This window comes from Balaenoptera ricei, chromosome 2, assembly GCF_028023285.1.
Source record: "Balaenoptera ricei isolate mBalRic1 chromosome 2, mBalRic1.hap2, whole genome shotgun sequence".
Lineage (NCBI taxonomy): Eukaryota > Metazoa > Chordata > Mammalia > Artiodactyla > Balaenopteridae > Balaenoptera > Balaenoptera ricei.
Window position 1 is genome coordinate 101,851,748 of NC_082640.1, and position 16,968 is coordinate 101,868,715.

Below are 16,968 nucleotides of genomic sequence, written 5' to 3' on the forward strand. Positions count from 1 at the left end.
CAGGGGCTGGGGGGAGGGGGAATAGGGAGTTAGTGTTGAATGGGTACAGAGCTGCAGTTTTGGAAGCTGAAAAAAATGGTAGCGATGGTTGCACAACAATATAAAGGTACTTATTGCCACTAAAAATGCTTAACATGGTAAATTTTATGTTATGTATATTTTACCACAATTTTCTGAAAAAGAATAATGATTTTAGTTGCAAAAAAAAAAGTAATCAGGCAATCTTTATCAACAGTCACAAAGGAATTCAAACTATTTCACCCAGAATCCTATTTCCAGAACTCTATCTAAAGCAATTATTCAAATGAAGGAAGAATCTATATGCATCAGATGTTCATCCTCAAATGAGAAAAAAATCTAAAAGTTCACCAATAAGATAGGAAAATGGTTAAACTGTGGTCCATTCTCTCTGTTGACAGAAAAAAAGTAGCAATTAGAATACACTGTGCCCTATGATTACGACTGTGTAAATACAGGCCTGAAAGAGAATGCCTGAGAAGGAAAACTCATGTTAATAATAGTTCTATTGGGTGGTGTGGGGGGTGGGACATGGATACACATATAATCCCATTACTCTATTTTCCAAAAGTTATGTTGTACTACTTTTCAAAATAAAATTTAAAAGAGTATATTAAAACAAGTGCCCTTGGGCTTCCCTGGTGGCACAGTGGTTGAGAATCTGCCTGCCAATGCAGGGGACACGGGTTTGAGCCCTGGTCTGGGAAGATCCCACATGCCGCAGAACAACTAGGCCCGTGAGCCACAACTACTGAGCCTGCGCGTCTGGAGCCTGTGCTCCGCAAAAAAAGAGGCCACGATAGTGAGAGGCCCGTGCACCGCGATGAAGAGTGGCCCCCGCTTGCCGCAACTAGAGAAAGCCCTCACACAGAAATGAAGACCCAACACAGCCAAAAATAAATAAATAAATAAAAAATAAATTAAAAAAAAAATACAAGTGCCCTTATGTTTGCAAAAGGTTATGTCTCTTTGCAAAAGGAATGTTAATGTCTCATTAAGATTCTATTTAATACTACTCAGCCATAAAAAAGAACAAAATAATGCCATCTGCAGCAACATGGATTCAACTAGAGATTACCATACTAAGTGAAGTTAGAAAGACAAATACCATATAGTATCACTTATATGTGGAATCTAAAATATGACACAAATTAACCTATCCATGAAACAGCAACAGAATCAGGGATATAGAAAATAGACTGGTGGTTGCCAAGGGGGAAGGGGTGGGGGAGGGAAGGACTGGGAGTTTGGGATTAGCAGATGCAAACTATTATATATAGGATGGGTAAACATCAAGGTCCTATAGTACAGCACAGGGAACTATATTCAATATCCTGTGATAAACCATAATGGAAAAGAATATGAAAAAGAATGTATACATGTATAACTGAGTCACTTTGCTCTCAGCAGTAATTAACACATTGTAATTCAACAATACTACAATAAAAAATAAATTTAAAAAAATATTCTATTTATATACACTGTCAAATTCATATGCCAAATGAATTTTCAATTCCAAAAGGTTTACATAGCTTTTGCTTTTTTGAAAGGCTATGTAGCAAAACAAAAAAATATATACTTCTGATATATGATGTAAATTTTCTAAAGTAGGATACAAATGAGCAGGTACATTATGATTACAGCAATGTAAAACCATGCATATAAAAAAAGCGAGAATAAAAGACAAAAATAATAATGGTAGGATTATGGGCTTCTAGATTTTCTTTTTTATTTCAGCAGCTTAAAAATTATATACTTTTTAACTGAATAGGAATGAAACAGTAGGCAATTTATATAATGTTTAGATTGCTGAGAAAACTAAAGTAGAGCATCTCATAGCTTTCACATAAGAATGCAATCACAATTACTTATTCTTCATCAATATCAAACTGAAAGTAAATTCTGAAAAATTGCTACATACCTGATGTGTGTTGAGTGAAGGAGTCTTTCTAGTGGTTCATGTTTAGCAGAACTATAGAGGAGTGATTTAGGATTAGTGATAAGAACCACAGGCCACTCGCCAAAGATCAAATCTGCAAAGCTAAAGAGGTCATGATCAAAAGCAAAGATCCGGTACCTAGACACCAGAGGACAAGAAGGTAATTTAGTTACTTCATATTATAAGAGGGCCTGAAGGATATATACAGAACAAATGTAAAAATATAAAACTATACTTTCTGAGATCATGAATTTGAATGCAGAGTAAATAATATTGTTCCTCTTTCTTCCCTTGCCCTTATCACTTTATACATTTTGGCACATGTGACATTTGTCACAACTGGGATCTGACTGAAGCAATGAATTTTCACTGTGTCCTAGAACAATGCCTGGTACATAGCATGTACTCTTTAATTTTTAAATAAATGTCTGTTGAATTAAATCATTTGATTTCTATACTTTAAGGCTATTTTGAACCTAAAACATTCATCATAAGTCTAATAATATCTGACATTCTTCATCCCATCAACAATGCTACATAAAATATTAAAATAAACATAATTAGAAACCTTTAATTCTTCTTTTAAACTTTTATTTCTATAATTTCAAAGAAAACAGCAAAAGTTAAGTGGTTTTGATTTTCTAAATGCACAATGAAAGGTAAAACTATTCACTAAAAAGTAACCAAAGTTTTGTATTTTCTAACTTTTAGAACTAAGGAGAGAAATGATTAGCTATGGCAGAAACAATAGTGCTCACCAAACACTCCACGTGCTCCCCTGCATTTCCCAGTCTCCCTGGTATTAGGTTGGGACCATGTGACTAGTTCTGGCCAATGGGCTGTGAACAGAAGTGACACGTATCACACTTCTGGTCCAAAGTACTTAAGAATGGGTATGAGTTCTCTGTGCTCTCTTGCCTGCCCTGGAATTGAGGTATTGAAATAGTCACATTATAAGATGGAGGAAGTCTGAATCCCTGAGTTATCCCATGGAGGAGAATTTCCCTGACTCATACTGATTTACATAAATGAAAAATTAAACATCTGTTGTGTTAAGCCATTGATATTTCTAGATTTATTTGCATCCACAACAAAGCCTAGTCTAATATTACTAATATACTAACTGTTTTTAAAAACTCTCCTAGGGAATTCCCTGGCAGTCCAGTGGTTAGGACTCCATGCTCTCACTGCTGAGGGCCGGGGTTCGATCCCCGGTCGGGGAGCTAGGATCCCACAAGCCACAAGGCACAGCCAAAAAAAAAAAAAACTCTTCTATTGTACTAATATAATTTAAACGTTTATAAGGGCAGGTAAAGGTTAGGTCCTTTCAGTAAAACAAACTCCAAATAAAACCCCAGGGTTGGAACACAGGAGAGCAGGTGGGAAGAGAAAGAAAGGAAACGGCTCCATAATTAACATCACTTAACTTGTAACTGTAGCATTTATAAGAAATAAAGAAGCTGATCAAGGGTTAGGAAGGCTACCCGGTAAAAGGCAATTCCAGCCCAGCCCACAGCCTCACAGTCATGAACAGACAGGTCTTAGTTCAAAGTAATTACAGTTGCCAACTAATCACAGGCTTCAAGCATAGCTCTTATACAGTTTCTAGAAAAGCCAACTGAAATGAATAAGTACCTTCCAAGATATAAAGCTGCTTTTTAATGAATGGAAGTACAGTTGACCCTTGAACAATGCGGGCGTTGGGGCACCGACCCCCAAGCAGTAGAAAATCCAAGTATAATTTCCCAATCAGCCCTCTGTATCCTCAGTTCCGCATCCACAGATTCAACTATCCACAGATTGTGTGGTACTGTAGTAAGTATTTTGTGAAAAACATCTGAGTATACGTTGACCTGTGCAGTTCAAACTGTGTTGTTCAAAGGTCAACTGTAGTTATTAGAAAGATAACATATTCAGCTCAACAAATATTCACTAAGTACCTAATATCTTCATAGCACTGGGTTTGACTAAGTTAAAGAGCAATTGATAAAAAACAATGAGATGATACTTATTTATACTTAAACTTGCACTTAAATAGTTATTCGCAAATATATATATTTCGTTCTTCTCAATAAATATATATTTAACTATACTGTATCCTTTTGATAAATAAGTTATGTTTTCTCTTCAGAAGACTTTAACCTTAGATCTAGCATATGACCCAGCATTTCCACTCCTGCATATATATCCAATTTGAAAAGATACATGCACCCCAATGTTCATAACAGAATTATTTACAATTGCCAAGATATGGAAGCAACCTAAGTGTCCATCAACAGAAGAATGGATAAAGAAGATGTGGTACATATACAATGAAATACTACTCAGCCATTAAAAAGAATGAAATTTTGCCAGTTGCAACAGTGATGGACTTGAAGGGTATTATGCTAAGTGAATAAGCCAGACAGAGAAAGACAAATACTGTACGATACCACTTACATGTGGAATCTAAGAAATACAACAAACTAGGGAATATAACAAAAAAGAAACAGACTTACAGATACAGAGAACAAACTAGTGGTTACCAGTGGGGAGAGGGAAGGGAGGAGGGGCAAGATAGAGGTGGGGGTTAAGAGGTACAAACTATTACATATAAAATAAGCTACAGGGATATATTGTACAGCACAGGGAATATAGCCAATATTTTACAATATCTATAAATGGAGTATAACCTTTAAAAATTGTGAATCACTATACTGTACAACTGTAACATAATATTGTACAACTATACTTCAATTAAAAAAGTGTCTAATAATAATAATTTTTAAAAGACTTTAACCTTAATAAAACCAACTATAATCTGTTTGAAAAACTTAAATCACTAAATCTTGTAGCAATAACTAGAAAGGCAGATATAAAATTCAGGGAAAAAGATGACATATTTCTAGCCCTAGTGTTTCTCAAAGTATGGTCCATTGAGCATCTGGTGGACTTTTTAAAAAAAAGCAGTTTCTTGTGTCCTAACCCAGACCAACACAGACAAAATCTCTAGAGACAGGGCCTGGTAATTTTTACTTTTCATAAGCTCCTCCATAGATCTCGTGTACACTAGATTTTGAGAACTATTTCCTAGAGGATGCGTTTGAAAAGCCAACATAACATAGTGATGGCAAACATAATTGCTGCAACAAGGTTTTTGCATAAGGATAAAAATTGCCAGATACATATATTCCTTCAAAAACATAGAGATATCATATGTTTTTCCTCAACTGGGATCACTCATGATAGTGATCAGAAAACTATCATTGCTTTAGCAAAACTTACACGTATAAGTTGTATTCTGTGGGGTAGTTCCCTTACCTTCTGTTAACCATCCAGTCTCCCACCTCAAGTTCCAAAGTGCCCTGGAAGTGACGAGTGTGCAAAACAGGCATCAGTCCACCAAGTGTGTGGAGGTGCCCACACAAATAAGCTGTAGCCGAACTAACCAATGAAAAATAAATGAAATAAATGAACAAAGATAACTTGTGATGCCAAACTAATAAAAATATCTCTTCAGAAAAGCAAGATAGGTAGAACAACATAAAAGAATTAAAAGCAATTAATTTTGATTTTGGAAGCCTGCCTCACCTCATTATGGACCGAATTCCTGGTGATGGAGAAAGGATAGTGGATGTTGTAAAGTGTCCAAACCAAATACTGTGGTTGCTCCGACTACTCTCCTTGGCCAGTAATAAAAGATCCTCCATCTGTTTCTGAAATCAGAGAAAAACAGAAGGAGCTTTAATAAGGGCTCAGGCTGAAATCTAATGTCAACAGGTTACACGACTCCCTTGAGGTTTTATAATAAGTATATTACCTCTAAAGCTTAAACCCTACTAAACAGTGACCTGTATGGACCTCTGTAAGTTTCAAACTGTTTAAACATACAATTTATTTGATCCTAAAAATAACTCTGCACTAACTAGGACAGGGATTATTCCCATTTGATAGATAAAGAAACAGAAATAAACAATCTTTAAATTACATAAATTTTTTTCTTTGTTTATAAATTTCTTTGCAGCAATGAAGAACCACTAATCTTTTCAGCCCTGTATACCACAGTGCAATTAATAAAGAGGATATTGAAACTAAACTTCTAAAACAAGATGTACATATGTCCACAGAAAGCCTTGTACCTGAATATTTACAACATTCTACTCATAACAGACAAAAACTAGAAAACATCAAAAAACTGCAGTATATCCATACCCATACAATGGAATATACTACTCAGCAATAAAAAGGATACACACAGTAATACGGATGAATTTCAAAAACATACTAAGCAAAAGAAGCCAGACACAAGAGTACATACTGTATGATTTCATTTATGTAAAATTCTAGAACAAACAGCACTAATCGATACTGACAGAAAACCCGTCAGTGGTTCCTTGGGACTGCAGGTGAAGACTAACAACACCAGAGAACTTTCTGGGGTAATGGAAATGTTCTGTCTTGATTGTGGTGACAGTTACACCAGTATATACATTTGTCAAAACTCTTCAAATACTCAAAATGAGTGCATTTTATTGTCTGTAAACCATCCCTCATAAAGATTATTTCTAAAATAACTTGTATATATAAAAATGTACATTAATATTATCTCCAAAGTGCTTATAGCAATGAATTCCTGGCTCCTACTTTCAGAGTTTCTAATTTGGTAAGTCTCAGACAAAGCCTAGGAATCTGCATTTTACAAAACAGTTGCTTTTCATGCAGATTATCAAATCATACCTTAAAAAACACCATTCTAAGGGGTAGGCGTTAAAATAATAAGCTGATCAACTCCGTCTAAAGACACTCAGTAGACAGGAAACAAAATATACCTTCCTGAAATAAAATGTCTAATAAACCCAAAGCATTTAACAATATTCTGCTCAAGTTTTTTTGAACCCTCATACCACTTTGAACCTTTCAGCACTTAGCAAATTCTGCCTTTTATTATAGTTATTTTTGTATAGGTCTTAAGCCCCACCAGTACATTAAATATTCTAAGAGGCCAAGGGCTTGATCTTATCACCCTTGTATTCTTATATATGGGCACATATGTCTTGCATTTGGGCACGTGCTCAATAATGAGTTGACATTTGCTGTACCAAGAAATAATTAGAGGTTCTCAGATGTGACTTTCCATACAGTTTTAATCCAGCAACAATTTTCACCGAGCTTAACGAAAAATACTTTAAAAGAAACTTATTTAGGACTTCCTTGGTGGCGCAGTGGTTAAGAATCTGCCTGCCAATGCAGGGGACACAGGTTTGATCCCTGATCTGGGAAGATGCCACATGCTGCAGAGCAACTAAGCCCGTGCGCCACAACTACTGAGCCTGCGCTCTAGAGCCCACAAGCCACAGCTACTGAAGCCCGTGCACCTAAAGCCCGTGCTCCGCAACAAGAGAAGCCACTGCAATGAGAAGCCCGCGCACCGCAAGGAAGAGTAGCAAGTGCACCGCAAGAAGAGTAGCGCCCGCTCGTCACAACTATAGAAAGCCTGCATGCAGCAATGAAGACCCAATGCAGACAAAAAATAAATGAAAAAAAAAAAAAAAAAAGAAAACTCATTTACTTCCATGGTTGCCCTTCTCTTCCCAAAAAAATATAGACCATTAGTTAGAAATGGCAACTGTATATGTTAATATAAATGTTTCAGACATTAAAAAAAAAAAAGAAATGGCAACTGTGGGGATTTAGGAATATACCATATAGTATACAAAGCTGTATGCCCTGCACCTTGCAAAGTGCATGCTGCACTTAGTACATATTTATTTTATTTTAAAAAAATATTTATTTGGCTGTGCTGGGTTAGTTGTGGCACACAGGATCTTCGTTGCAGAATGTGGGCTCTTTTAGTCGCAGTATGAGGGCTCTTAGTTGTGGCATGCAGGATCTAGTTCCCTGACCAGGAATCAAACCCTGGTCCACTGCATTGGGAGCAAGGAGTCTTAACCACTGGACCACCAGGGAAGTCCCAGTACATATTTAACAAATGTTTACTGAATTAATGTAAAATGTGAGGTACTGCTTTCCCAGATTTTGGAACAAGGACAGGGATAACAATAATAGGGTTCAAGTAGTCAATAATTTCTTCTAGCCATACCTGTAACCACAGTAGAATTTTCCTCGAGCATTTCTAGATAAGAACTTGTTTACCTAGTATAACTTTAAGTGAGCCGCATGTATCTGGGAAAAGATAAAATAGGTTAGCTGCAAAGGGAAGTGAGATTTTTTACTGTACCTGATCTAAAATTCCAAAGAAATTAAAAGGTCTCTTAGGCCCTGGATTTAGAGTGGCATCCAAAGAGATGAAAGAATAGTTGCCAAAGGGAGTACTGTGGACGTAATGGAAAGAGCCATCCCTACGTACAGCAGAATATTTCCTAAAAAATACAAGACAGGAAAGTTTTAGTGTAATCATAAAATGACAGATTGAGTTTAAATTCCTGCCCTAAAATCACACTATATTTTGCCTCCCTTTGAAAAGGAAATCTCCATGATCTGACAGAGAAATACACAAAACTAGATCCACAATGGATACATCGATTAAAAGAAATTTTAAAGATTTTCTCCCACTGGCTCCGAAGATTCAGGCAAACATATTCATCAGTAACCAAGCACAAGGTCACCAAGCAAAGCAGAGAAGTAGGTGGCTGATTTAGGTGGTCCACTTAACATTTTAAAAGAGATTAGTCAGAATCCAGGGAAATAGTATTTATCAATCATTAAAAATTTTAGTGAGGGCCTTCTAAGTACCTAGCAGAATTCTTGGTGTAGTGAGATACAACTGTTTACTTCTTGAAGCAGGACTGCAGAGGCTTAAGTCACAATAAAGCCTTGCAAAGATGAAGTCATCAAGCCAGGAGAAAAATGTTAGGTCTGGGCCAGTAAATCTTTTATCGGTTCCTAAAAATATATTCAAAACATACACAGGGTCCCCATCCAGTAATGAAAGTCCTCACCACCTTAAGTATCAACAGTATTCAAGTGTCCAGAAAGTTGGAGAGTGAAGAGCAGGGAGAAAGGATGGGTAACAGAGTACACAGCGTCAGCACTCATTAAGTATTTGTTGAATAAATGTGAAAGAAAGTATAGATTATATTTGGAGTATACCTTTATTATTCAAATGTCAGAACATTATAAGAAAATATCTAAGTGTCTTATATCATGTTTTACCTAAGAGCACATATGAAAAAAATACAAATAAAATTCTGAAATTTAATGTGCTATCAGGGAGCTATTTTTAAGCAACAACAGCCAACAAATGTATCAAAAATAAATATATTATCATAGATATTACAATTAATAGTCAATTAGCTCTATTACCTCTCCTCTTGGTATTTTTTGAATTTCTATTTCAGGGTTTTTTCCTCATTAAAATTTGTATTTATATTTTTCCTGCTTAGTTTGTTTTCAGAGTTATTCTTCAGGATATTATAATCTTACATATGTTGTTTCCTTTCCTACATTTTTGACATATTAAAATCCAACTATCTAAAATAAAATCCAACTACTTGAAAGCAGAGGTTAAAATATACAATAGTTTTTGAATTCTGGATTTTGGCATCTCTGAGGCATTGTAGAGATCAAGATTTAACCTTAAGATTTTTTTCCTTCCAGTTGATATTTCTGTAATGTCTATATCTCTAGCAAAATGTCACATATTAAATCTGGATAAAGTTTAGGTGGTTAGAAACAAAAATATAAAGGTAAGAAACTTTAAAGTGACTAATAATTTTACCTTCCCAATAACTAATCAGACCCTAAGTCCTATTGATTCTTTGAAAATGTCTCTTAAGCCCATTCCCACAGTTGCCATCAAAGATACAAACAGTTAAGAAGAAGTAAAAGATTTTCATCTCTGTCCTTTTCCTTCCTCACACTAACAAAAGAGGACAACCTCCTCTTCCAAGTTAAGGTGACTCTAATTATATGTTGACCAATGCTTTTTGACCTACCATCCTCAAATTCATGTCACCATCCCCATATCCATGACCCTTTTTCAGACAGGTATATCTTATATTCATTTCAGGCCTTTTCCTTATGATGGTTAGACTGCTGCAGGATTCTTCTATTTGGTCTACACAACTGTAATCTCTCCCTTTTTCTTTTTATCTCTATCCCTATTTTGTTGTGTGTCTGCCCTTTATAAAATACTATTTTCATTGTTACTTATCTCCTTAGGAACCTATACTGGATTATAAACTTATCCATCACATCTAAATTTCTGTGCTTGTCACCTGACACCTCCATAAATTGGCTCTACACTATCTATCCAGTGTCACACCAATCCTCAATATGAACCTTTATTCTGGTGATAGCAGTTTCCTTACTGCCCCCCAAAAGCTCATTCTAGCTTTCTTAATGTATTTTTTTTAATTTTTAATTTATTTATTTGGCTGCATCGGGTCTTCGTTGTGGCACGCAGGATCTTCGTTGCAGCATGTGGGATCTTTCAGTTGCGACATGCAGGATCTTTTAGTTGTGGCATGCAACTAAAGCTCGGTTTATACTGATCGTTTCAAAATATACCCCTCAGAATTTCTTACTTCTCCAAATGCTACCCGTCTTTTAAGACTGGACACAATTTTCACTTCTTTTACAAAGTCTTCTCTAACTTGCAGCTAGTAGATAAGTAAGTTCTAGAGATCTAAAGCACAGTATAGTACTTATAGTCAACAGTACTATATTATAAACTTCAAAGTTGCTAACAGACCAGACCTTAATTGTTCTCACCACAAAAAAAGAAACAGTTAACTGTGTCACTTGTGATAGGGTTTTTAGCTAACCCTATGATAACAGTCATATTGCAATATATAAATGTATCACATGAACACACTGTATACCTTAAACTTACACAATGTTATATGTCAATTATATCTCAATAAAAAATAAAAATTAACAATAAAGTCTGCTCTATGTCCACCCCATGCTAACCTCTGCCTTTTCTGATTTCTCATAGTGATAATTAAGTGTAATAAATAATCTAGCATTTCACAGCCATTCCTTCATGTTCTTTTTTTTTTTTTCATGTTCTTTTCTAATTGTTTCCTGAACAATTTTTATCTCCCTTAGCTAGACTTACTTGAAGGTAGAGGCCATATTTTTTAATATTAGCTCTTGTATCTCTCACACTATCCAACTAATGATAGGCTCTTAAGACTTGCTACTTGACTGACTGACAGTGTAAAACAAAGCTACTGAATACCCTGGAAGAGAAAGTGAAATTACAGCCAAAAGAAGAATTCCAATACAGTGAAACTAGAGAATGAGCTTTCTAACTCAAAGATCCTTTCATATTCATGGCCTTTTTCATATTCATGCACATAAATTTTTTTTTAATATTTGTATGACATACTGGACAAAGCAGCCAGGGGTGAACAACTGGGCTCTTCAGCCGCCCCAGAGGCTAAGAGAATCAGTATCTCAGCATTCTTAAAATCCACAGTACTCTGGTTGACAAGCTCTGATCTAAACGATTTTTGCTGTGCATCAATGGCAAAAAAAAAAAAAAAAGTCTGTATAGAATATTAAAAATACCATTAGCCAACAAAAAGCATTAAAGTATATGAAATAAAAAGAATAAAAGGGACTTCCATCGTAGTGCAGTGGTTAAGAATACGCCTGCCAATGCAGGGACATGGGTTCAATCCCTGGTCTGGGAAGATCCCACATGCCGTGGAGCAACTAAGCCCATGCACCACAGCTACTGAGCCTGCGCTCTAGAGCCCACAAGCCACAACTGTTGAGCCCGCGAGCCACAACTGCTGAGCCTGCGTGCCACAACTACTGAAGCCCCTGTGCCTAGAGCCCATGCTCCACAACAAGAGAGGCCACTGCAATGAGCCCACGCACCGCAATGATGAGTAGCCCCTGCTCGCTGCAACTAGAGAGAGCCCTCATGCAGCAACGAAAACCCAATGCAGCCAAAAATAAATAAATAATTTTTTAAGAAAAGAATAAAAGGAAAGAAGAGGTCCAAGCAAACAAAAAATGAATCACCAAAATAATAATAATAATAATAAACGAAAAGGCTCCTTTTCTAAATTACCAGAGGTTCTTTTCTCTGTTAAAAAATGTTTTCACCCATTCAGTGAATTGATTGCACCCTCCTTGTAACAGACTGTACATTGTGGTCTGTCGTCTGTTCATTACAGTACCTGTAATAATTCTCAACACTCTCCAGACTTGGAATGTTGAATGCATCTAATTAAAAAGAAAAGAGCAAACATCATCTATATTAAAAAGAAAAATGCAAACACGTTAATGACTAAAGAAAAATGACAATTCTTTCAATAACACTTTAGATGATAGATGCCAGTTAATTAGATTGGCATTTAATTTTTAAAACTTGATAATAGAATTCAGGTTAACTGGAAACTTATCTAAAGCACCTAGTACACTGAAGAACAATAAATATTTTGAATTATGTGCTACTCAGAATAAATCAATTTGAAGTTTTAAGACTGGACCACTGTTGCTGCTGTTTTAATTGTGTGATTCTGGAAGCCAGGAAGGACTGGATTCATGCCTGATACATGGATCCATGTCATGGGTTTCTAAACAGCAGATGACTTTGATAACAGGGCCAAAGCCCCTCTCTTTTTAAATCTTAAAAAAGATTCAGTAACAAAGAAGTTATATAATGGTAAGGGAAAAGGTTAGGACATCATAGAATACTTATCTGGAAATATAGTAATTTCATAGAGCTTGATTGCTTGGTTGCAATAGCTAAAATTGTTTATCAGCTTTGACTTCCAAGAATCCACTACATTTCTAATAACCTTAGAAAGTAAGCTGTAAGCTCAATTTAGGCCAAAAGAAATATTATTGTGTATATAATCCTCTTGCGAAGAGAACAATTCTGTCAGAGTTAAATCTTCTGGTTTTTTTTTGGCAACACTGCACGGCTTGTGGGATCTCAGTTTCTGAACCAGGGATTGAACCCAGGCCATGGCAGTGAAGTGCCGAATCCTGACATTTAGACCACCAAAGAACTCCTTATTATAGTTAAATCTTAATAAAGATTTATATATATACACGCACACACACACATATATACCATAAGCATTTATGCCTATACAAGTCAAATTCAATGATTATGAACTCCAAAGGACTATCCAAATTATTCAATCACAAAACTCCATTTGATATTTGTTACTTTAAATATGTCAGTAGTTTGGCTTGGAAAACTTTTTTAATATACACAGATTTGCTTTTTATTGCAAAAGAATTTGACGTGTACCCTTAATTAAGATCAGGGAAAAAAGGGAATGTAAACATACCAGAGGAAGATGTAAGCCAGAATCCTATTTTTAATTTATAATTTCTAGCTGCTTTGTAAGAACTATGGTTGACCCTTGAACAACACAGGTTTGAACTATGTCAATCCACTTATATGCAGATTTTTTTCAATACATACATACTACAGTACTACACAGATCCTTGGTTGGTTGAATCCGCAGATGCATAGGGCCGACTGAAAGTTATATCCGAATTTTTGACGGCTTGGGGGTCGGTGCCCCTAACCCCCACGTTCTTCAAGGGTCAACTGTTTTTATAAAGAGGGATTTTCCGATCTAACCAATAGCTGTGTATTTCACCAGATAGAATTTAAAAAGATAGCTTTTTAAAAATATATAAATAGGTACTCATCAGCAACGAATAATCAAATGAAGCAGACAAATTAAATACTTAAGTAACCAATAAGAAAGTCAACCTTTATGAAACAAACAGATCTACCATCAGGACTCCTGGAAAATAGTTCATTTCCTTATTAACACAACAATCATAATCTAAAAAATGGGAAGGGGTTATCCATTTCTCTCTCCATGCATATTGGGATATATTTGTAATTTTAATTTTTAAATATATATCCAGCAAAACTCAATCTTTGTGATGTACAGTTCTATGGATTTTGACAAATGCATAGTCATGTATCTACCACCACAATCAATATACAGAACAGGTCTATCACCCTGCAAAATTATCTCATGATGCCTCTTTGTAGTCAGCCTCTCCCTCCATCTTCAAGCCTTTGCAACCACAGTTTGTTCTCTGTCTATAGTTTTGCCTTTCCCTGAATGTCATATAAATGGAATTATACAGTAATGTAGACTTATGGGTTTGGCTTCTTTCACTTAGCAAAATTATATCTTTTTAAACATCCATCTGCATGGATTTTGCTATATGCTTTTCTTCCATGTAAAGAAGAAAGAAACCATACCAATTTCCCCCTCAAGGTCTAACAGTGACATCTGAAGTTTTAAAATCACATATTATAGTTGAATTTCATAGTTGTGGCCTTTAGTATATCTAAGCTTACATTACAATGTCCTATTTTGTAATTTTACAATTTAAATTGGAGAATCTAGGCTCCTGAAGGAAAAAAAAATCTAGTCTTAATTATAACTGGGACTTGACTCTTACCATGATTTCCTTTGATATCGAGCCACTTGGTTTTTTCCATGACCCTTGTCTTCTTCAGAATACCCTGGTAAGTTTGCCATTCTGCCTCTTGCTGCCTGGATCCCAAATTTTCCTTTGTTTTGGCATCTGTCAGGTCTCCTGTAGGTTTACATAAGAATTGAATAGCAATGCAAAATAAAGCTGGGCTGGGGGTTCAATTTTTTTTTTAATGCACACTGAAGAACAAAGATATTTAAAGTACTCAATATGCATTAGCATTACCAGTTATGAATCCATCTCTGTCCAAAGCAAGCCATTGAAAATAAGACTCTCAGCACAGGCTTTATTTGTTTCTTACAGGTTAGCAAGTGCCTATTTAACCTCCTGTGATAGTAGAAATGGGTTGTGGAAAATGTATCTTTAAAGGGAGCAGTACAAAACGTATCTTGAGACTGTGATGAAATGAAAACTCTTTAATAAGAAATTCCAACACTTTGGGAAGGTGTAAATATCTATGGTAACCTTATTTTCCAAACCCCAAATCAGGATATGTGATCTGACCAACTATTATTTTTACAGCAAGAAACAATCTGGAAGGTGTAGTTTGGAAAATGAAATACCAAAATTTCTGGGAAACTAGACACATATTTGAAATTGAGATCGTCCATAAAATGAGGACTCCATCATATCAGCAGGTGTTTCAGTAAGGTGGGTGAAAGATGAATCCCCCAAGAGCCAGGAAAGATGCTCCTTTAGCTTCTTCTCCAACACAGTTGGGAGCAAAGGGTTTGGGGTTTGAACACTCTAGGGAACCAAGTCACAGAAGTACCAAAGGATGGAAAAAAAAAAAAAAGTGTCCTGAGTTACCTGAAGCCTCAAACAACTGACAATATAAGATTAATACTGTAAAGAAAATGGGAAAGTTAAGAAAAAAAGAAGAAGAAGAGGAGGAGGAGGAGCAAAACTGTTCATTTCTGGTTAAAGGGCTTTCTCTAAGTCTCTCTCAAATCCAGAGATGCAACAACAACAACAAAAAAACAGATAACAGATACGGCAGACGGAACACTAACACGAGAATCATGAGCCTTGCTTCCACCGCTTGGACGAAACCTTGCTATGGCAAGTCATTTAGCCCGGATCTTGACTCAGTTATCCATAGGCAAAGGAAATTATAATATCCTATCTCCTCTACAGGAGGAGGACTCACCTGAGGCTGTGGCTAAAGTTTTCCTAATGTCCCCAAATTAAAAGGCTGCAGCCCTGTCTGCATTGTACCATCCGGACCACAGAACAACATGACAGCACGGCAATCCTCCCTACCTGTTGCTAGGACGAGAGCTGGTTGAATGATGTCAATAGTTTCAGAACAGAACTTCTCTAAGTCTACAGCTCTGCCTGGATCGCGAAACCTGCTCAGGTGAATGTCGGATATCTGCCGAAAGCAGGTATTAAACAGAGATATCTGAGTCAGGAAGAGGCAGCACGAACAGAGACGACCCAGCGGCTCTCTCCGGCGGAAGGAAAAGGCAAAGACGCAGTGCATCAACGAAACCCCCAGGGAAGGACGGAGCACCACCCCCCTCTCCCCCAGCCCAGAGGGTGGGCCCAAACAGGAGCGGGTCGCGACCCCGCGGAAACTGCTGGCGTCTCACCGCGCGGCGCCAGCTCTGCACCCACCCAGCCCCCGCCTGGGCTCCCTCTGCGTCACCTGCAGACCCCAGAAGATGTTGCTGGCTCCGGGGCCCGGCGCAGGGTGCGGGCTCCGGGGGATGCGGGGCTGGGGCAGTGGCGAGGGCGGCCCGGCCAGGCCGTAGTGCTCCAAGAGCACTGCCGCCAAGGCCGCGGCCGCCAGCCCGGCGACCACCCTGACGGCCAGCGCTGCGGCCATTCCGCCCGCCGGGGCGTGGCACCCTTGTGCGGGGCCGGGGCCGGCACCTGCACCGAGACCGAGCGGTGCCCCCCGGGAGCTGCTCTGGCCGTACTTCCGGACTCTATGGTCGCGGGGCCTACGGCGCTGGTCTGGTCCGCCGCCGCTGGCACTTGCGCCTGGCTGTGCACCTGCAGGCCGCCCGCGGCTCTGCGCTCGGTTTGCTAATGCAATGCGGAGTAAGAAAAAAAAACCTTGACCCCCAACGCCACTCGCAGTAGCCGTGGGGTGGCAGGGAAGGAGCCCGGGTCTGGGAGGCGGAGGCTAGCGTCCTGACTCCGCCTTAGTCAATCATGCCGGACCTCGGCGATCGGTTTCCTTGCAAAGCGGAGTTAATACCTACCGAGCGTACTTCACAGGGTTGTTTTGAGAATCAAAATATGTATGAGGACGCCTTTTAAAAATTGCTGCACACATGTGGCAGGTGGCTTTCTCTGGTTCCTTCTGATTATTAACAAAGTCGCTCCGTAGGTTTTCTATAGATTTAATCCGTATGTTTTGTGAAAGTTATTTTTTCCTAAAACTGATTTCATGTGCACTTGGTTACGTAATAGTCTAATACGGTGGTGTGCCATTCATTTATTACATTTTAAAATACTTCCTATGGGCCAGGTACAAGAGAAGAATTACATTTGGGTCCTGCCCTTAATTTATCTAACCATTCCCTTATTGTTGAACTTTTGGATTGTTTATTATGTTC

At 37.6% G+C, this 16,968-nt stretch overlaps 1 protein-coding gene across 6 annotated transcripts in view; it reads right to left on the reverse strand.

Moving 5' to 3' along the window:
• The window catches only part of TMEM62 (transmembrane protein 62), a 34,203-nt gene extending 17,718 nt beyond the window's left edge, over positions 1-16,485 (reverse strand). Inside the window, exons 1-8 of one of the 6 annotated variants that reach the window (XM_059913483.1) lie at positions 16,050-16,485; positions 15,662-15,773; positions 14,363-14,500; positions 12,094-12,139; positions 8,175-8,316; positions 5,528-5,652; positions 5,258-5,380; positions 1,940-2,095 (exon numbers count right to left, since the gene is read on the reverse strand). In XM_059913483.1, the coding sequence (XP_059769466.1) occupies positions 1,940-2,095; positions 5,258-5,380; positions 5,528-5,652; positions 8,175-8,316; positions 12,094-12,139; positions 14,363-14,500; positions 15,662-15,773; positions 16,050-16,229 (1,022 nt within the window). In that variant the 5' untranslated portion in view covers positions 16,230-16,485. Of the gene's footprint in view, positions 1-1,939; positions 2,096-5,257; positions 5,381-5,527; positions 5,653-8,036; positions 8,120-8,174; positions 8,317-12,093; positions 12,140-14,362; positions 14,501-15,661; positions 15,774-16,049 lie in introns of those variants that run through there. The other 5 variants (XM_059913485.1, XM_059913484.1, XM_059913488.1 and 2 more) reach the window with 5 other exon arrangements.
• Between the last annotated feature and the right edge of the window lie 483 nt (positions 16,486-16,968).